Source organism: Squalius cephalus (assembly GCF_949319135.1).
Source record: "Squalius cephalus genome assembly, chromosome: 8".
Lineage (NCBI taxonomy): Eukaryota > Metazoa > Chordata > Actinopteri > Cypriniformes > Leuciscidae > Squalius > Squalius cephalus.
The window spans coordinates 43,021,334-43,042,989 of NC_137129.1; the positions used below are offsets into that span (position 1 = coordinate 43,021,334).

Here is a 21,656-nt window from a genome sequence, read left to right on the forward strand (position 1 = left end):
AGACCAAATTTCCCTCACGGGATCAAAATAGTATATATACTTATACTTATACATACTAAGTATGAAAAATCTGTGTTTTTTTTTTTCAAAGGACCCTCCCATTCAATTTATACAAACCTCTACCAAACGGTTGAGGTGCCTGTTGATGTTAAAAGTCAGTTATATGTTTGTTGTGTTTTACTGAAATAAAAAACTTTTTTTCCCCAAAAAAGTGGTTTTATCTTGTAGCCCTGGTCCCAGAGTTTTAAAAAAACAATGTTAACAAAATTAAACTCATTCCCACTGTACCTAGTAGAACACTTAAGTAAATGTCCCATTGAAATTAATGGGATTTTATGGATTAAGGTGAAGAAAGTGTACACATAATACATTTTGGTCTGTACCATGAAGAGAAAACTGATTCAACTATATAAACTATATATTTTCTGAAAGCGTAGACTCTCAGGATGTGATCTAACATGGCATGAAACATGTCCCACCCACCTCATTAGTATACTGCCCAAGCATAACACATTGGGTATTGGTAAATCGGGTATATGGCTGATACCTAAAAAAAGTAGTAGTATGTGCATGTCTGTCTGTGTGTGTGTGTATGTGTATGTGTGTGTGTTTGTGTATGTGTGTGTCTGTGCATGTATGTGTGCGTGCGTACATGTGTGTGCGCGTGTGTGTCTGTGCATGTGGATTTGTATGTGTGTGTATGGGTGTGTGTCTGTGCCTGTGGATGTCAGTGTGTGTGCATGCTTGCGTTTGTTTGTATTCCTGCATGTGTGTGTGTGTGACAGTATCATCCTAAACCAGCAACCCTTCGCTCAACAGCAAACATGAGGCCGATGAGTGTACAGTCACTAAATGTGCACATAAATGAATTTATTTTATACCCCCCCATGGATGAAATTCTACGAAACTTAGCATACCCCCAGAGGATGTCAAGTTAATCATACACATGAAATATGCTGCAGTTCTGAACATCTCCACTGAAGATAGGGGCGATTAAAGCAGAATAATATTGCATTTTCATTTTTTATGGGAGGGGCGCAAATCACAAATGAGTGATTATGGGCTAGGTTGATGTGGGCCCTTAAGACCAACATACCATAAAAATTTCTTCATCCTCGGTTCCACGGTTCAAGTAGTTATTTAGGAAAAACTGCATTTTTTGGGTTTGGGGGGGCCCAGCGCGGGGGGGGGGAGTGGCCCCCGGGGACCAAACGAAATTTTTCCGTAAAAGTCTAGTGGGGCTACATGCCCACCAAATTTCATGTTCCCCGGTGTTTCGGTGTCCCTGGTATCGTTGACGGAAAATTCAGTAGATTGACGGGAAAAAAAAACTAAAAAACTTTGACAATCGATTATGGGCTAGGTTGATGTGAGCCCTTAAGACCAACATACTTTGCAAATTTCTTCATCCTCGGTGCCACGGTTCAGGTAGTTATTTAGGAAAAACTGCATTTTTTGGGTTTGGGGGGGCCCAGCGCGGGGGGTGGGGGGGGGGGGGATGGGGGGGGGAGTGGCCCCCGGGGACCAAACGAAATTTTTCAGTAAAAGTCTAGTGGGGCTACATGCCCACCAAATTTCATGTTCCCCGGTGTTTCGGTGTCCCTGGTATCATTGACGGAAAATTCAGTAGATTGACGAAAAAAAAAAAAAAAAAACCTTTGACAATCCCTATATGACCGCTTTTGCTAGCTACGCTAGCACACAATGACATGTGTTTCCTAAAATGGACACAGGGTGGCAGTAATCGCGAGTAGCGTCACACGGGGACATTTAGCGATGCGCAGAGCAAGATGAGCTCATAATCCGAGTCAATGGAGAATGAGCAACTGTGTTCCTGCGTCACTGATTTCTCTGTAATATTTAATATATTTCCAGGTCAGTTACACACCTTTTATGTGACTCCAGATGTTTATAAGCGTATATGAATCTCCAGTGAAGTGTGCTCCGTAATCTAAAAACATGTCAAGTGTGTAAACAGTTAAAATTGACAGTACGCAGTTGAGAAAATGGCGGCAGATGCCCGCAGATTGTTTTTTATTTATTTATTATGGCTTCGGGGCATTTGTGGGTTATTTCAGCGTGTGTGGAAAACAGCTATGTGTTTAAAGGTGCAAAGAGCAAGTCTCTGAGTTTTTGCAGAACTATGCCCCCCTCTGGCGACAAATGAAACTGCAACACTGCAACTGAACGCGCATGACGTCACGCCCAGTCTCAGATTCGGCCCGAATCCCTCTTATTTATTTTACTGTACAGGATTATAGAGGCAATCGCAGTGATCAGAGAAGGGCTCATTCAGCCCATCAGGCAATTGTTTAAGCATGTATGGGTTAGAAAAACAGGTATTTTTAACATGAAAAGTCGCTTAATGCACCTTTAAAGGGTAAAAAGTTAATGTGAATGTACAGCATAAGACCAGTTACGTCTGCGACCATGTTTAAGGGCGCACGTGTGTTAATATTACAATAATACAGAGTAAGTTCATAGAACTGAGTGCCAAAGTTATAAGGCAGAGATGTTTACTTTTGAAGTGTGAGTTCTTATAGTGTAAATGTGACAAAACTTAACTGCAAATGAGAATTATCCTGTTGTATAAAGTGAACACTTATAAAATGTACATTTATTACAAAAATACTCTTTTTGATAAGAGAACAAAGATGACAGATGTTAAAGAGAAAAGTGCAGATATGATTGATGATAGACCAAAAATGTGATTTAAATGGAAAATGTTTGTTTTTGGTTTCATACAAATTTTGATAAGCTAATGTTTATAAAATATGTGAATATTAGAGGTGGGCATAGATTAATTTTTTTAATCTAGATTAATCTAGATTAATTTTGAAATTAATCTAGATTAATCTAGATTAAAATGGCTCATTTAAATTCTGCCGAAGGCATTCAGAATATGTGCGCTACCCAAATAATGACTATAAAAGTAGCCTAAGTCTTTGAGAACGGGTTTCTCAAGCCAGGTGGCGCATTAGACCAGGGGCTCATCTCCTGTTTCCAAAATGCATCACAAACTGCTTGAGAAAGCTGTTCTACTCATAGACTGTAAAATGTTACTACTGTACTGTTACCGTCCGTAGGCAACATTAGGTAGGCCTATGTTATTATCAACTACTATAGGCTATCAATTAGGGATGGGCGATATGGCCTAAAATCCATATTGTGATATACATTGCAGCCTCTTGCGATAACGATATTATAATAAAACCATTTTAGAACAGGTTACACAGACCCTGCTAAACAACTGCTAAATGTTTTTTTTTTTTTTTTTTTTTTTGAAAAGGTGTATGTAGTTTTGAGAACATATATTGTGCAAAACTGTAAGTATACAACATAATTTTGCAGATAAATAAAATTTAAGCACACTAGCTGCAGAGACTTAAGTAGGTCTAATGTTTATTATGGCTTGGAGCTTATGAAACCCCAAATTTAAAATTAGAATATTGTCTAACTGATGTATTTTCAGTTAAAAAGAAACACAACAACGATTCTTAAAATCGGGCGCTTTTAATAAAAAGAGATTATGTGCTACACCACTAAGATATATTGGGAATAATACGCGCGCGCTGGTATTCAGTGATATGTTTCGTTTTGAATTTGAGGTGGTAGAACGGATTAGTCGTGTGTTAACTTACCGAACTGTTACACCACAGTCTAACGTCGGACGGCTTAAATCCGAACCAAGTCCAAATAATGGATGTTCCACCGATCTTTTACACCAGCTTTCACTTTCAGCCGTGTTTACTTAAGTTGACGACGAATATGATGCGTTCCAGCCGGGTGTTCCTCGCGGCCGCGGGTAGATTGCGTCATCATAGCTTGTGTAGCTTGAGCCAGCTCCCATCCCAACTTGGAGAATAGATTAACGGCGATATTTTTTTTATCGCGCGATAAGAGTCTCGCGTTAACGCAGCGCGTTAACGCCGATAACGGCCCACCACTAGTGAATATACATTTATGTGAAAACAGACCTTTCAAGAATATATTGCTTCATGTTATCCAAATGTGGATATAACCTGTGCTTAAATGCAAAGCAGACAAAAATAACAGAAAACAACTCATGATTGCAGATACAAAGTTAAATTGAAGTTGAAAATGGAGTCAATGGAGAATGAGCAACTGTGTTCCTGCGTCACTGATTTCTCTTTAATATTTAATATATTTCCAGAGATTATATATATATCTGCCAGCGGAGACCTAGCCGGGACCCGCTACATTTGCATAAAAAAAATAATATTCGGTTACACTTTATTTTAAGGTGTCATTGTTACAGTGTAATTATATATTTAAGTACTGAGTAATATTAAGCAACTACATGTACTCACTATAGGGTTAGGGTAGGATTAGGATTTGGTTGAGGGTTAGTTGCATGTAATTATGCATAATTTACTGTTAATTAGTTAATGTAACATATGTAACAAGGACACTGTTAAATAAAGTGTTATTGAATATTCTTGCAATTTTTATGATATGGAAACTAACTAATCAAGCAGTTTGTAGAAGCGGGTCTGGACCTTAGACTGGACCTGTTAATGGTGCCGTGGATTAAGTCTCTGATTGTAAAGTTCTGCTTATCTGAGCTGTAGATCCTGAACTGAGAGACTGAAGAGTGTCATTGTTCTCTACAGGTTGAGTGATTGTGGTGTTACAGATGAAGGTTGTGCTGCTCTGACTTCAGCTCTGAGATCAAACCCCTCACACCTGAGAGAACTGAGTCTGTCTGAGAATAAAGTAGGAGATTCTGGAGTCGAGCAGCTTTCTGATCTACTGCAGGATCCTCACTGTAAACTGGAGATACTGGGGTAAGATTTTATAAAAGTCTCAACGTCATCTATTTCTCTCCTGTGGTGAATAATCAATGATATACAAAAATAATATATACAAAAAAAGTTTACCATCAAGTCACTGAAAAGGATGAATAATCTTTATTAGATTCTTTCCAAAGCTTCTGAGGTCATTTTACTTTTGATAGTGTTTTATGGTGCGTATTTCTAGACACCTTTAAACTTATTTTGATTATTCTCAGGTTAGGTAAAGTACGTCAAATCTGTCCTAAATCATAAGCATCTGAATTTTCATTCTCACAATCTATAGGTCAGAAGACTTCTTCATGATCTGTTCAGTTCAGTTTTTTAGAAATCAAAGACTTTTGGCAGACGAGCTTCTTAGATTCAATTAAATATAGTTTTATTATTTACAGGTTAACTAGTTTACAAAAAGGCATACATACTTGTAACAGGACAATTGCATATTTTCCACAACAATAGTTATAAGCATGATTGGATGATGTGAAGAGGTGACAACTGCTTTCATATACAAATCTGTTGAGGAGAAAGGAGAAATTCATATATATCTTATCATTTATATCAGTGTTTCCTGAACTGAGAGACTGAAGAGTGTCATTTTTCTCTACAGGTTTAGGTGTTGTGGTGTTACAGATGAAGGTTGTGCTGCTCTGACTTCAGCTCTGAGATCAAACCCCTCACACCTGAGAAAACTAGATCTGTCATGGAATAAAGTAGGAGATTCAGGAGTCGAGCAACTTTCTGATCTACTGCAGGATCCTCACTGTAAACTGGAGATACTGTGGTAAGATTGTATAAAATGTCCCAACATAGTCCTCTATTTTAATGGTAAATAATGATTGCCATACAAAAAAAAAAAAAAAAAAAAAAAAAATCTACTGTTAAATTACTAATGGGAATGTTGATTTTATTTTCATTAGATTCTTTCCAATGTGTCTGATATCATTTTACAATATTAATGATAGATTAAACATGACTGGATGATGTAAAGATGTGACAACCGTGTTCATAAACAGTTATGTCGATGATTTTTGGGTACTTGCATTAAAAAATTATATTCGGTTACACTTCATTTTAAGGTGTCATTGTTACAGTGTAATTATATATTTAAGTACTGAGTAATATTAAGCAACTACATGTACTCACTATAGGGTTAGGGTAGGATTAGGATTTGGTTGAGGGTTAGTTGCATGTAATTATGCATAATTTACTGTTATTAGTTCATGAAAAATATGTAACAAGGACGCTGTTAAATAAAGTGTTATCGAATATTCTTGTAATTTTTATGATATGGAAACTAACTAATCAAGCAGTTTGTAGAAGCGGGTCTGAACCTTAGACTGGACCTGTTAATGGAGCCGTGGATTAAGTCTCTGATTGTGAAGTTCTGCTTATCTGAGCTGTAGATCCTAAACTGGGAGACTGAAGAGTGTCATTGTTCTCTACAGGTTATACAAGTGTGGTGTTACAGATGAAGGTTGTGCTGCTCTGACTTCAGCTCTGAGATCAAACCCCTCACACCTGAGAGAACTGGATCTGTGGGGGAATAAAGTAGGAGATTCAGGAGTCAAGCAGCTCTCTGATCTGAAGGAGGATCCTCATTATAAACTGGAGATGCTTTGGTGAGTAGTGATGATTAAAACTGTTCATATTTTAATTGAAAGTTAATTTAGTTTATTAGTTTACTTTCATTGTGATGGTGAATTACTCACTATAAACATGTTTAATAAGAGTTTAATTTATTTATTTTTTCATTATAGTTTATAGCAACAATCAAATATCTTCAAGTTTCTTTATATTTCAAACAATTCAATATTTTGCTTTCAATATCATTGTCAATGTCAATTGCAATAAAAGATAATGGTAAATATTTATCACTAGATTCTTTATCATAAATAAAACTGACCCAGTGACACAGAAAGAGGACAGTCATACAGGATTATAGATAAGCTTTAACAATCGTGTATCTCAGTATTATATTATAATCTCTCACTTAATCATCTAAGTAGTTTCTTTTAGTTGTTCTAAAGTTGATAATGCAATAATGTCACACACATTTGACTGTCTGTGTGTTTTACTTACAGGTTCTAGATGTTAGTCTGACCTTCTCTGGATCAGCTGATGGAGAATAAAGAGCCTCTACAGACACAATCACATTCAACAGAATCAAGAGACACAAACCCACAGTGATCATCACACACACATGTGTTTGTGTAACTTTACAGAATGATCCAATCCTTCATCCAAAGTCGAACAAGGAAACCTTCAACCAGATGAAACTGGATAAATATTCTGAATATTCAGATCCAATCTGACCTCTGACCTGTAATGCCTGAATCATAATCATACACTGTTCGTTCGTTGGTCAGAGGAGAACTGAGAGACTGAGTCTGGTTTCTGCCAAGGTTTTCTTCTCCATTCTGTCACTGATGGAGTTTGAGTTCCTGCCACTGTCGCCTCTGGCTTGCTTAGTTGAGGACACTTACCGTATTTTTCGGACTATAAGTCGCTCCGGAGTATAAGTCGCATCAGTCAAAAAATGCCTCATGAAGTGAAAAAAAACATATATAAGTCGCACTGGACTATAAGTCGCATTTATTTAGAAATTTATTTCACAAAATCCAAGACCAAGAACAGACATTTAATCAGGAAAGGCAAGTTATTCAACTACACAGTAGCACACAGAACAACAGACTGAATAGGTGTCCAGTATGTTAACGTAACACATTAACGCCCGTTTCACACATACTCCGTTTGTAGTGCGTATATTTTTCCGTACCCTTGTTAACAGGTCAGAGCTTTCACAGTGCACGCGGTTGCAGTCCGTCGATCCGTTCCAGGTGCGGTGCGTATACAGCAGTGCAGCGATCGTTTCCACACCGAGTCTATTTTTGCTGTGCTGCAAGCGCTGAATTAAAGTGACAGCGCATGTTTCGTGGTCAAAATGAATACAGATTGACATGAAAATGTAGTAATTTCATCATAAATGCATTTAATTAAATACTAGCCTACTATTTTTCACAGTCATCTTTTTACTTCAAGCGTTGGTAAATCAAGGAAAACTACAATTTACTTCAACAAGGCGACATAATGAACAACACTCGTCTCATTTGCGGAGGTGGAAAAACAAGTTATTTGTGACATGCAAGACTTATTGTATAAAGATTTAAATTATGCAAAAGAAAGGGTATGAGTCTGCTGTTTTTGTCAATTTTAAGTTTTAATTTAAAATGTATGCGATTTTAATATAAGTGCATGGGTAAATATTTTACCACTTGCTTGAGCAACTTAATATATAATTATATAGAAGTAATGCATTGAATAATAGTTTGTTTAAATTGTGTTTAAACGTGAATACGTCTATTAAAGGGTATACGTAAAGAGAATCGCAATGCTGACAAAAAACTTTTTCTTTTTTTTTAAATAAAATTTGCTGATAACTTCTGGATTTGAAATACAATGTGTTTGGGGTTACAGCCGCGGGTCAGTTACGCACTGCAAACGCAGCTTATGTGAAAGCACTTTAGCGCGTGCTGCTCCTGCACAGCATATGCACCGCACACGCACTGCACACGTTATTCAGCTACACAATAGCATAAAGAACAAATATCTGGGAGGCTGAATAAGCTAAATTAACATAAGCCAGCGAGTCCAACAAGCAATTTACCAGTACAAGTTCACCAAGCTAGCTCCCGCGATCTCATTCCTCATCATTTTCTTCATCATCCGTGTCGCTTCTGAACAACTCCGCCAACTAGAGCGCCCCCTCGCGGCTGTAGACGGTAATGTTTTCTCTTGGTTCATCTCAGTCTGAATTAATTTTGATATATAAGTCGCACCTGACTATAAGTCGCAGGACCAGCCAAACTATGAAAAAAAGTGCGACTTATAGTCCGGAAAATACGGTAATATTCAACAATATTATTGATCTGCATTGACACCATTATATGAGAACTGAACTGAGCTGGACGATGACATCATGGATTTCTCCAGAGCGGCTGTATAGATAAATGAACTAAAGTAATAACCTTTTTTACAACAGAAATGAATCATCACTGAACTTATTTTAGCTGGACTATAACACTATTTTCTTCTAGATCTGTTGTACAGCAGGAACACACTTTGTTGCATTATTTTCCTGTTATCACTGTAAAGCTGCTTTGAAAACATCTGTGTTGTAATAAGCACTATATAAATAAAGGTGACTTGACTTTTGTTTCTACAGAAGTGACATTTATACTGCAAACGCTCTACTACAAACATCTCCATATATAATATTTATTTAATGATTTAATGTGAGTAATTCAGCCCACCAAACATATTCAAATGCCTTTGATTATAGTAACATTCACAATTAAACCATCTATTGTCTTTCATTTCTTTTTATTTAACCCTTATGTGCTGTTGGGGATGTTTTCATCCACTATGGGGTATTTTTGAGTCTAAATTTGGCCATAACTTTTTCTGTGTTTCAGCAAATGGAATGATTTTTGGTGACAAATCTTATTTTGACACATATTTTGGGAAAATGCTTTGAAATTTTTCAAAAACTCAACAGTACACTGTGGGCAAATTTACTACCCTTTCGTTATGTTTGTGGCTGAAAACAGCCACTACTTTAAACTGCTGTAAAAATTTATCAGATTTTTTTCAAATTTTTTTGCATAAATCTATTAATCAACCTCAGTCCTGCTCAAAAATACTAAATGTTTAAAAAAAATTCAGGATTTTAACTCTTTAATTGCCAAATTTGTAAATGATGTCACTGATTTGGGAAAAAAACACACAAAATGACTCATTTTCAATATAAAATGTGATTGTGGACTGGATTTTTTTTTACCTTTTATCACAGTCTTGGACATGTCAAAGATTAGAAACAACATTGGTTTTGATGCATTGTTAGTTTTTGTGCAGCATCAGATTTTAACTTTTTCTCCCTCATTTACTGTTCGTGGCTGTTTTTGCCCCATTGACTTCCATTATAACCACATTTTTTGATTGCAAAGCCATGACACCATATAATCATGCATTTTTGATTGTTGGTGGTTTTCCCTGTTGGGAAGAGGTAAAATTTGTCATTTTTACTGTTGATAACCGGGTGGCACCATTAACCCTTTAGATAGGCCTGTGCCAAAAAAAGCTTAGTTTCTGGCTTTTACATGGAGTTATATGGAGTATAACAGCATAATAATGTGTGTGTGTGTGTGTGTGTGTGTGTGTGTGTGTGTGTGTGTGTGTGTGTGTGTGTGTGTGTGTGTGAACTCACCTTGATGCGTCTGAGAAAATCAAAATATGCACCTCAGCTCTCAGAACTGCATGGAGTAAACAAAAACAAAGTAAGTGTATTTATGCACCTGCTGCCTTTTGATGGTGAGAAATGCAGACTAAACAAAAACAAAGCAAGTGGATTTAAACGCGTGCATGCAAGCCTGCTGGTCATTTGATGGTGAGAAGAGCAGCAAGCAACATGAGAAAGGGCTTGACTTGTAGTGAAGTTTTAGAGATGATTATGCAGCCTGACCCCTCCAGCGAGCTGCAGGATGTTTCGTCTTCTCCCTCTGACACCACAGACTCAGGAGAGTCAGATCCTGATTTGGATGTGGCACCCTCATCATCCTCTCTAGCTTCCACTGAAGGCGAGGAGGATTCGGAGGATCCTGGATCTGGGTGGATTGGGAGAAACGGCGAAGTGTGGTTTTCCACCAACGCGGAGACAACTCCCTTTCTTCAGCCTGCCAGAGGCGTGACTCCAGGGCCGACGCGCTATGCCTTCGCAAGGGTCCAGAACATGGATTCCGTGTTCAATCTGTTTTTTACGGAGGAGATGATTGACCTCATTGTCAGCATGACTTGCGTCAACACATACATGTTTGTACAGTCATACAAACATGTATGACTATGCCTTGTGATGGCATAGCGCGTCGGCCCTGGAGTCACGCCACTGGCAGGCTGAAGAAAGAGAGTTGTCTCCGCGTTAGTGGAAAACAACACTTCGCCGTTTCTCCCAATCTACCCAGATCCAGGATCCTCCGAATCCTCCTCGCCTTCAGTGGAAGCTAGAGTGGATGATGAGGGTGCCACATCCAAATCAGGATCTGACTCTCCTGAGTCTGTGGTGTCAGAGGGAGAAGACGATACATCCTGCAGCTCGCTGGAGGGGTCAGGCTGCATAATCATCTCTAAAACTTCACTACAAGTCAAGCCCTTTCTCATGTTGCTTGCTGCTCTTCTCACCATCAAATGACCAGCAGGCTTGCATGCACGCGTTTAAATCCACTTGCTTTGTTTTTGTTTAGTCTGCATTTCTCACCATCAAAAGGCAGCAGGTGCATAAATACACTTACTTTGTTTTTGTTTACTCCATGCAGTTCTGAGAGCTGAGGTGCATATTTTGATTTTCTCAGACGCATCAAGGTGAGTTCACACACACACACACACACACACACACACACACACACACACACACACACACACACAATCACACACTTTATTATGCTGTTATACTCCATATAACTCCATGTAAAAGCCAGAAACTAAGCTTTTTTTGGCACAGGCCTATCTAAAGGGTTAATGGTGCCACCCGGTTATCAACAGTAAAAATTACAAATTTTACCTCTTCCCAACAGGGAAAACCACCAACAATCAAAAATGCATGATTATATGGTGTCATGGCTTTGCAATCAAAAAATGTGGTTATAATGGAAGTCAATGGGGCAAAAACAGCCACGAACAGTAAATGAGGGAGAAAAAGTTAAAATCTGATGCTGCACAAAAACTAACAATGCATCAAAACCAATGTTGTTTCTAATCTTTGACATGTCCAAGACTGTGAAAAAAAATCCAGTCCACAATCACATTTTATATTGAAAATGAGTAATTTTGTGTTTTTTTCCCCCCCAAATCAGTGACATCATTTACGAATTTGGCAATTAAAGAGTTAAAATCCTGAATTTTTTTTAAACATTTAATATTTTTGAGCAGGACTGAGGTTGATTAATAGATTAATGCAAAAAAATTTGAAAAAAATATTTATCTGATACATTTTTACAGCAGTTTAAAGTAGTGGCTGTTTTCAGCCACAAACATAACGAAAGGATGTAAATTCTAACAATGCACAAGGGTTAAAAGCAATGATGCATCGCCACTTTTAAATGTAAAATGAAAATTTATTTTTTTAAATTTGAATTCATGACCTATGGACACCTTTCAGTAATAAAACGGTTAATCATGTTTTCATTTTCATTTAGAATTGCAGAATATACATTCATATATAAAGTATGTTATCCCTCAATTAATCATTGAATTTGCTAAAATAATTAATGATGATTTAGCTGTATATACAGCAGAAATGATTGATGTGGGTAGAGAGCAATAGACCTAAACAAGCTGTGATAGCTTCAGACTCCAGCTCAGCATTGATACGCCTTAAGCATCTTCACTCTGAGTCTAGACATGACGTAGTGTTCGAAATAATGCAGTTATTCTTATTCTGAAATATAGCAAACAATCTGATTAAGTCTGATATAAGTACTACATTTATATGGGTACCAGCTCATATACTGTAGGTGTAGGAGGTAATGAATTGGCTGACAAATGTGCGAAAAAAGCAGCAGAGAAGCCTGAAATAGAGGTGAATATTAAATACAGCAAAGCTGAAATTAAAAGTATAATAAAAGCTAAAATGAATGGAAAATGTCAGTGTTTATGGGATAATGGAAAGTCTGGAAGACATATGTATAGAATTCAAGGAAAAGTGGGAAAGAACAGGAATACATGTAGAAGTAAGCGTGAAGAAGATGTGGTGTCCAGAATGAGGCTAGGTCATACAGGATTAAATAGAACATTATTTATAATGAAAAAACATGTAGATGGAATATGTGAATATTGCAATAGTCAAGAGACTATAGAGCATGTAATTATGTATTGTCCTAAATATCCTCAAGCCAGACAAAGATTCATTTTACAACTTGGTGAGAATCAGATGACATTACATTTGCATGATATACTGCAAAGAGGAACTGGTGAAATTTGTTTTTATTTTTTGTTTTCTTTTTTTAAGTTAACTGGGTTATTACATTTTTTTTAAGGAAGTGTGAGGTCGACCCTTGAGCCACACTCCAGTCCAGATGGTGGCGGTAATGCACCGAAAGCTGGTTGCCAACCGCCATATGAAAAATAATAATAAGAAGTCATTTCGTCATCATCACGTGAATCACCCCATAGATATCATATAAAGGCTAGATGGCTCGTCCGCGCTGCTGGCCAATGGAGCTCGACATCCGCACACGGCGGCCATCTTACGACAGGATGCTCGCTCACTCATAACATGGTGCATGTACTTTTAAATAACCATAACTTGCTCAATTTTCTACCGATTTTCAAACGGTTTGGTTTGTTATAAACGTCAGAGATGTAGCTATTATACTGCATACATATGAATAATTATGTTCAAAATGTTTAAGCATTCAGAATTATAGCCACGTTAATAACGTTTGTAAGAAACCAAACCGTTTGTAAATCTGTCCAGATTTCAGCGAGATAAGAGGATTTGTGTGCGTGCTGCTCACTCACCTTAATTCACAGAGTCCTGTCCTAAGATGGCCGCCGGTGATGCCGGAAGTGACTCCGCCTTAAGACATCTAGCCTTTACATGATATCTATGAATCACCCGGCTTTCACAAGCGGGAAGGAAGTCGACCGGAAGTTGAAGTCGGCCGGGTGCCGCCATCTTGAGCGGAACTTCACTTGCGTTAGCAATCCCATTGACTTCCATTCATTTTGGCGTCACTTTGACAGCGAATAACTTTACATCTGAGGCGTTTGAAGACTCCATTTGTCCATTTTTTATTTCTAAAGAAACACGACAATGTATAAAATGCTCCATTACCTTGTAGCTTATGTTATGGCCCCGTAGAAGCAGTTTTTGTAAAAGTAGGCAAACGATTGCGTCATAACCAAGCGACTCTTTGTCGCACATTAGAGAGATTACCGTATGGACAGGAGGAGAAGCTCGCTGGCAATCGGGGGGACGTAGAGGCAAAATGACAATATAATTAATCAGAATACCTAGCAAAAGTTGATCCTGCTCCATGCTCATGGACAATTCCTACTCACACTCTCCGTCTCTGCAAGATTCGGAAGGGAATGATTCAGATTTCTCTTGGCACAGCTACTAGAAGACAGACGGGTTGCTCACGTGGTCCGTGTAACGCTTTGCTCGGTTTGAGTCTGCGCGTCAGGAAAGGAAGTGCTAAGAAATCGCTAAAAATGGGCTTCACTTGTCTCAATTGAGTTCCAATGGGGTCGCTGTGTCCATTTCTTTTACTGTCTATGGGCTTTCACTTTCACGCGAGCCGACAGTCTCTTTCACACGTGCGCAGTGAAATCTCAGTAAAGTTACTAACGTTAGATCTTGAAATCGGGTGTTGAATTTTCTGGCATTTCTGGTTTCGGGCAGCCTTCATACAGAACTCCAGCTATTTTCAGCAGTTTCTCTGAATTAAAACCCAGTGTGTTTTAGCTCAACTATCGGGACTTCCGCATTACTGTGGACCGCTAACATGCCTTCACGGTTTAACCCGTAAGTGTGTAAATATCCTACAGCCAGATTGTGTGTTTGGCTCTTATCGTGTAAGTTTATTTATGTTTAGAAATGTCAAAATCCAAAATAGGTAACGTTAGCCTAAATAAACAATAAAAAATTAAAAAAAAAAAATTCAACTAGGAATGAGTTTTAGTAGCCTACGTCATAGTGTTACGTCATGGGATAGTGTTACTCTTAATGTTTTTTTTCTTACATCCAGACAAGTAGTCCTAATATAATACAATATAAAGAAAATAAGCAATAGGATATAAAAGAACATTAAAAAAAAACAAAGAAAAGGGCAGAGGGATAGTTCACCAAATAAATCCCTAAATATGATTTAAAGGGCCAGTTCACCAAAAGTGTAAATCATTTACTCGCCCTCATGTTGTTCCAGACCTGGATGAGTTTCTCTGTAATGTTGAACACAAAGTCAGATGTTTTGTAGAATGTTTGTAACCAAACAGTTAATGGGCACCTTTGACTTCCATAGTATTGTTTTTTTTTCCTATTATGGAAGTCAATGGGGACCAGAAACTGTTGGATAAATATGATGAAATCCACTAGTTACACAGGCTTTAAATTAGGCAGCCTTAGTGTTATAATATAACCTTTATTCAATATTCAAACACTTAAAGTGAGCATGTACACAGATCTAGCACATAATCAGCCCTTTTCTCTTCTCCTCAGGCACAAAACGTTGGTTTTACTGCCTTGCATCTTCTATTGTGCAAGTGAGTATTTCATTTCTGCAGTGTTTTAATATCAGTATTTACTGAAAGAAAACACACATCAATATTTGATTGGTTAAAACTTTAAATCCTCAGGCTGTGCTCCTCAGCAGAAGCCGTGTCTCCAGTGTGCTTTATCCTGTGATGGCGCTCATGAGCTGAAGAAACACCGGAGCGTTCAAGTGGACGTCGAGCATCTGTCAGAAACTCTTTACGGAGAGATATGTGCCGTCTCCAGCTTATTTACAGGAGGACGCTGTTCTGTGGTCGTGCCGGATTGTTGGAAGAGGGGCTCGCCGATCACATTACGAATATATGCTGATGATAACCAGTCGTCGGCTGAGCCGCTCTACGTCAGCGCGGGGTTAACGCCTGGTAAGACTCACATCATTTAAACGTGAAGGTGAATACAGTCAAACCAAAATATATTCAGACGCCTTCAACATCTCTCACATCATCAGTTTATTCACTATAGTTTAGAAAATGGTAATAAAATATGAGCAGAACTCAGTTGATATTTGCCTGGTTTTGTCCGTCCTTCTGTTAGACTGTCTCACACATGAATTATGTTGAATATCTGTCAGCTGTTAAATTTAACTACACAATTAGATAATACCAGTTTAGCTCAACCAATCACCAAGCAATGCTTCATTGTGTTCAGTCTGTGTGTAAAAAGAGCATTAGCAATTAAAGAAAACACACTTCAGCAGAACATGATCAGCTCAAAGTGTCCCAATCATTTTTGCTCCCAAATTTCATAAATGTCACTGGTAGTCGCTGTATGAAGAGTTATTGGGTATAATATGTCACAGTTTACTTTATTCTGCTCTCCTCACTTACAGAAATGAACTATAGTGTCCTGATCACACTAGTAAAACAATATCAAAAATTATATCTGGTGTCTGAATAATGTTTGGTTTGACTGTATATCTGAGTGAACTATTCCTTTAAGTGACTATATATTAAATTATAGTCTATATCTGTAACCTATATACTAAACCAGTGATTGCTTTGCTCACTCTCTCAAATGTTCCAGTTTCCACAGACTGTGATCCAGACGCCGTATCAGACAGGGACAGTGAGTGAACATAAAGAGGCTTGATTCTTCAGATAAGCACCATCATTTTATATTCATTTAAAGAAAAATAATTCTGGCTGCATTTAAAACTCTTCTTTATAATCTAAGTGATGATGACTGTGTTGTTTACATGCACCCTCATAATGCGATTATAATGAGATGCACGCAATATTGCAATTAAAGTTTACCTCATGTTTACCCCATACTTTGTTCAAATTAATGCAGTATGGCTCATAATTGAAGCAACCATAATCGTAGTAAAACATGCTGGATTTATTAATAAAGAGGCCAGAAACTGAGTTGATGTTGACAGTGTTGCTCAGAGATATTTTCAGGTGCATCTCCATAAATGACTGCGGATATTAAAGAACTGCGAACAAATCAAACTATACGGTGCAAAGTAACACTCTCACTGTATGAGTTCATCATCTGAGCTGTGAATTATGGTGTTAAAAATAACCACAACTCTTAGCGGATAATCAGAAGAGGTTTGAGGCGGTCATGTGAACATGACATTAAAGTCCTCCTGTAACTTTATCCATTAAAACTCATCTTTGATCACCAAAATGACATATTTAAATGTTTTTTACTTGAATGAAATGTCTTCATGCCTTAAAATATCTTGACTGTAACTCGACACCATTGCCTCATTTAGTATGCGTGGTTCCATGAATATGCAAATGAGCCCCGCCTCCACTCACTCACTCAGCTCAGAGATCCACTGGTTGTCGATCACACGTTGATCTGATTGGTTACAAGGTAGTTTGTGACGTCAGAAACACCAGCGATTTCAAAGCGTGTTTTTTGAGACTGTCTTTGGTTCACTGCAGTTTTAAGGAGGAAATACTCAGCAAATCTTATCTCAGTCAGGGGTGCGTTTCCCGAAAGCATCGTTGGCCAACTATGGTCGCAAGTTCCGTCGTTACCAATAGAGTTCAATGGACATTGCGATGAACTTGCGACCATAGTTGGCCAACGATGCTTTCGGGAAACGCACCCCTGATTGGTTACAAGGTAGTTTGTGACGTCAGAAACACCAGCGATTTCAAAGCGTGTGTTTGAGACTGTCTTTGGTTCACTGCAGTTTTAAGGAGAAATACTCAGCAATGCTGTCGACTTATGAACTTACACATGGTTTGTCTTAAAGCAGATTAAAAACACCACATAGACATATAAACAACATTAAAAGCTGGATTTACACCACAGATGGACTTTAAATCTTCACTCTGATTACTGGAGATGATCTGCATTATTGGTGCACATGTAAACACAATCACTGTTAGTGTTGAATGAGCAGGACTTGATGCGAGTTTGTGTTCTCCAGAGCCGAATGTTGCTGACAGGAATCTCCCTCACACACTCCTGGTTCTGCTGGCGTCTTTGCTTCTCCTTCTCCCACCGTGAGGAACTGAGATAACGGCACATTCACACACACCAGCTTCTAGTGCCAGTCCTGCTGTTCTCCACTGGAACAAGTCAACGATGATGTCTTTATACACACACAGTATTACAACACATAAATGATCATTCTAGCCCTCAGATCACCAAAACATTACCAAATCTAAAAAACCTTTATGACCAAAAGTGCATTCACATGACTGTTCTTAGAACATTCCTATATAAACTACATGCTTTTGTATCAAATTTCATGTTTTTATGCTAAATTTGACTCATACCAAGTTACACTGCCACTTTATAGTGTGAAAAAATGTTGTACTGTATATATTTATATTAAATATTTATATATTTAAGTGTTTTGTGCAATTTTTTTTTCTTAAAAGAAAATGCAGATGTTAATTAGTGATAATGCAACTCTTGCTGGAAAAATATTTGCCTTATAAATGGGTTTACAGTTAAATAGTATTATAGAGATATTTCTTAATTGATTTGTTTAATTTTTGTTAAATTTAATTATTATTATTTGATTAAATAACAATACATTTAAATATTAAGAATGATAATTGCAATAAGAATAGATACTTGTTATGCCTGTTTTTTAATGAAGTGATGCACATGCTGTTTCATGGCCAGTAGAAAACATATATAAGTTTGCTCCCGTCACTGACAGGTGTGGTAAGATGTTAGATTCAGACATTCATGCCGTTTTCATGATGATGTAGGCCACATCCAATGTTATAAAATTTTTTATTTTTGATATTATGTATAATGATGGCATTGCACATACAGTGAAACTGAAGCTTAATAAACCACAGCTGTAACAAACAGCACTATAAATGATGCAGAACGTGTAATCTTTATGGTAGGAAAGGAAATGGAAACGTTTGGCACCCCTGGTAAATATGATCAAAACTGGCTGTAAAAAATAAATCTGCATCGTTTATCCTTTTGATCTTTCATTCAAAAAATGTGCAAAATTCTAACCTTTTATTTAAGTAAAAGAATTGAATGTGGGGGGGAAATCACATTATGAAATAAATGTTTTTCTCCAAAAGCACTTCCCGGCAGGTGTGTTAAGACAAGTTGGAGCTAAACTGCAGGACGACCCTTCAGGACAGAGTTTGGACAACCTGCAATAAATAAAGCAATCCACAATACCTGCAAAAAACTTCGAAGACACAATTTCAATCCGAGTATGATGTGGTCATCATAGTTATGCACACCAGTGCTCCATTCTTGATAGCGATATGCAAGTCCACACAACTGCATTTTTTGGGTCAATAAACTGACTTTAAAGGTGAGACTGTGCAGTGATATCAGGTTCAATATTCAAGTGTGCCCTTTGTATAGGTTTCTTGAGATGTTTTTATATATAGGCTATATAAAATCAGACTTGTTTAATATTGTTTTCGAGCAGTCGAAGCAGTGAAAGTGCTTGCTTTTCCAAGTGTCAGTCAAAGATGATCAAATCTATAAGAATCATAAACAACAAACAACATAAAATTCATATATAAGGCAAAACATGTTTGACATAAGTTTCCAATTATGATACGTAACATCACCGTTCACGTTATTATCTATAACCATAAGTTATCTGTAAGGTAACAGGCATGCATATCACAACTGAACTTATACTTGCGTTCATGACGAACCGCGCGAAGTCTGTGGCTTTGCAAATAATTGTGTATATCACATGGTCTAAAAACTCTGATTGCACAAAACGGTCATGATATAAGTCGCCGACTCTGAAGTCTTCAATGCAAACGCATTGCTTCGTCTCACTGTAATATGTGTCTGTCAATAAAAATTAAATAATTACCAAAGCTGAAAAATCTAACGCAAAGAAAACGACAAATTATGATATGGTTCATGCATTGGTCTCCGCCATCTTCTTTCAGTCTAAAGGATTTATTTTTAGCTAAAGGAAATGACGTATAAGTATGGTTACAACTGATTGGCCAACGCAGAAACTTTTCGACTTTTATTTTATTTATAGTCTATGGACACGACCCATTTCCGCCATAGACTTCGACACGCCCATTACTACCAAGAGAGAAAATCGTCCAATAGCATCTCAAAGCGGCAGGAGTGTGAGTTTCTTTCTTTTTTTTTTTTCAGGAGTGTGAGTTTCATCAGCCTCACTGTGAGCTCTGTGATGTGATGAAGACTGAACATTAGACCCATGCTGAACTATTACCATGTGAGTTTTCATATTTCTAAATATATCGATAGCTTGTGTGTTTTTGTGTTCTTATAGTTTTGTCTGTTTGTGGGAAACTCAACCTGCTGATGTTAAGGAGAGGCAAAGACAGTCTATGCTGAATTTTTTCAGTGGATATATTAAGACAATTATTTGTATGGTTTATGTTTTACAGTGGGGTTATTAATATAATTGTATTCAAATGAAAAAGAAGGTTCTCTGCGCTTCTGCAATCCACAACAATCCGGTGCAACCCTTTACAGTCAACCAGGGCAGGACAAAACAGGCAGAAAAAATGAATCGCCGGTGCAGCACAATGTCCTCTTATTAATTAATTAATTAATTTAAGGTGCATAACAATGACTAACATTTCGATGTAAAGTTACATCTTCATCAGAGTCCTAGTATAATATAATTGTATGTTTTAGCATGATTACTCCGATTGGTTGGTAGCTGGGAAATGAACCTCTAAAACATGTTTTTTTATTTATTTATTATATATACATTTATAAAACCAAAGTTTTGTTTCAGACAACGGATTGCAAATATTCACCTCATCCATCGCTCTTTTTGTTTTCTGTTTTTAAACATACCCTACAGACATCCCAACCAGCAAAAAGTTATTTCAGAGAGGTGTCTGACAGGTGGGGTGGTGAGAGTCAATTGAGAGGGGAGTGTGTGTGTGTGTGTGTGTGTGTGTGGGGGGGGGGGGACTTTTACCGAAACAGGCCAATCAGGATGCTTTCTGTCTTACATGAGGCACACAAGCCCACTAGCTGACACACACGCCCACTAGCTCACACACGCGCTCCGACCTTCTCTGCCGTGCGCGCGCAGCGCTACACGGTTTGGAACCATAGACTGTAAAAAAATATGGACGTAGTGTCCGTGACGTCACCCGTAGGTTTCTGAAGAGCATTTTTGAAGCCTAAAGTGGGCGGAGCCGGCCGTCGCCATCTTGGCTTTGCGTCACTCCCGGATAACAGAAAATAGGCAAACAGGCGGGGCGTGAGTGGAGGAGCTTGGCTATGGCTATCTGAAATCACCTAGCTCAAAGTGATCGAGTTAGCTGATGATGTAAAGCCAATTAAACGTTCCTATTTTTGCCCTTCGAAATATTATAATAGTTAAAAGACATGGCTACAAGTGAGACTGTGTATTACTTCGAGAGTGTTTGTGTATGAAGGTGATTTATGTGCATACATGTCCGTCATGTCTCTTTCATGGTCCGTCAGCGCGGCATCGCTCAAGTTCGTAGAGAGCTTATTCAGTCCATTTTAAATTCTGATGTTGGCTGTCTCTCAAATGGGTTATGGTTTAACCGTTAAACCATAGATATATTGCCTTTGAAGTGCAAGTAAATGTGCTAGAAAATCCGCGCTCATTCATGTGCATTTATTGCACGGACGGAAAAGCGCCGACGCCTGCATGATTTCATCTGACGGTACATAAGCATATTATAATCTATCTGTTCCATGAGAGCAGAACGAACGAGCATTTATTGACGTTTTAAATTTGAAAACCCCAAAAAGCAACGAAATTGCCAGACATCCATTAGTGCATGTTCACAGAGGAAAACAACTGAAATACAGCTCTGGTTTTTCTCTCGAACGATAACGACGGAATCCAAAGACGTGGGCTTTGTAACGTTACCCAAGTATTAAATTGTATGAAATAATAATCCCGAAAAAAAGCACAAACACTGCAGAGATGGCAAGTTCAGCAGCTAACATTGCTGAGGTGAAGTGACGGCTAGTAACAGCAGACAAACGGCTAGCACTGACGGCGGCAATCCATCTGTCAATCAAGTAGCGCCACACCCTTAAATTTAAATATTAATCAACTAAACGGACGA

At 37.9% G+C, this 21,656-nt stretch overlaps 3 protein-coding genes across 7 annotated transcripts in view; all 3 read left to right on the top strand.

The window, feature by feature from the left end:
- Positions 1–9,032, top strand: part of LOC307163681 (protein NLRC3-like) — a 110,149-nt gene extending 101,117 nt beyond the window's left edge. For all 4 annotated transcript variants that reach the window (XM_079879864.1, XM_079879863.1, XM_079879861.1 and 1 more), the window contains 4 exons: positions 4,635–4,808; positions 5,422–5,595; positions 6,260–6,433; positions 6,896–9,032. In XM_079879864.1, coding sequence (XP_079735990.1) covers positions 4,635–4,808; positions 5,422–5,595; positions 6,260–6,433; positions 6,896–6,902 — 529 coding nt within the window. In that variant the 3' untranslated portion in view covers positions 6,903–9,032. The remainder of the gene's footprint in view (positions 1–4,634; positions 4,809–5,421; positions 5,596–6,259; positions 6,434–6,895) is intronic.
- Positions 1–21,656, top strand: part of LOC307163352 (uncharacterized protein) — a gene marked incomplete at its 3' end in the record, with an annotated part of 222,469 nt that overhangs the window by 158,356 nt on the left and 42,457 nt on the right. The window lies entirely within an intron of this gene.
- LOC307163769 (uncharacterized protein) overlaps positions 14,171–21,656 on the top strand; it is a 129,539-nt gene continuing 122,053 nt past the window's right edge. Inside the window, exons 1-5 of one of the 2 annotated variants that reach the window (XM_079880009.1) lie at positions 14,171–14,391; positions 15,085–15,128; positions 15,222–15,500; positions 16,162–16,203; positions 17,528–17,620. In XM_079880009.1, coding sequence (XP_079736135.1) covers positions 14,372–14,391; positions 15,085–15,128; positions 15,222–15,500; positions 16,162–16,203; positions 17,528–17,607 — 465 coding nt within the window. In that variant the 5' untranslated portion in view covers positions 14,171–14,371 and the 3' untranslated portion in view covers positions 17,608–17,620. Of the gene's footprint in view, positions 14,392–15,084; positions 15,129–15,221; positions 15,501–16,161; positions 16,204–17,527; positions 17,890–21,656 lie in introns of those variants that run through there. The other variant, XM_079880008.1, reaches the window with a different exon arrangement.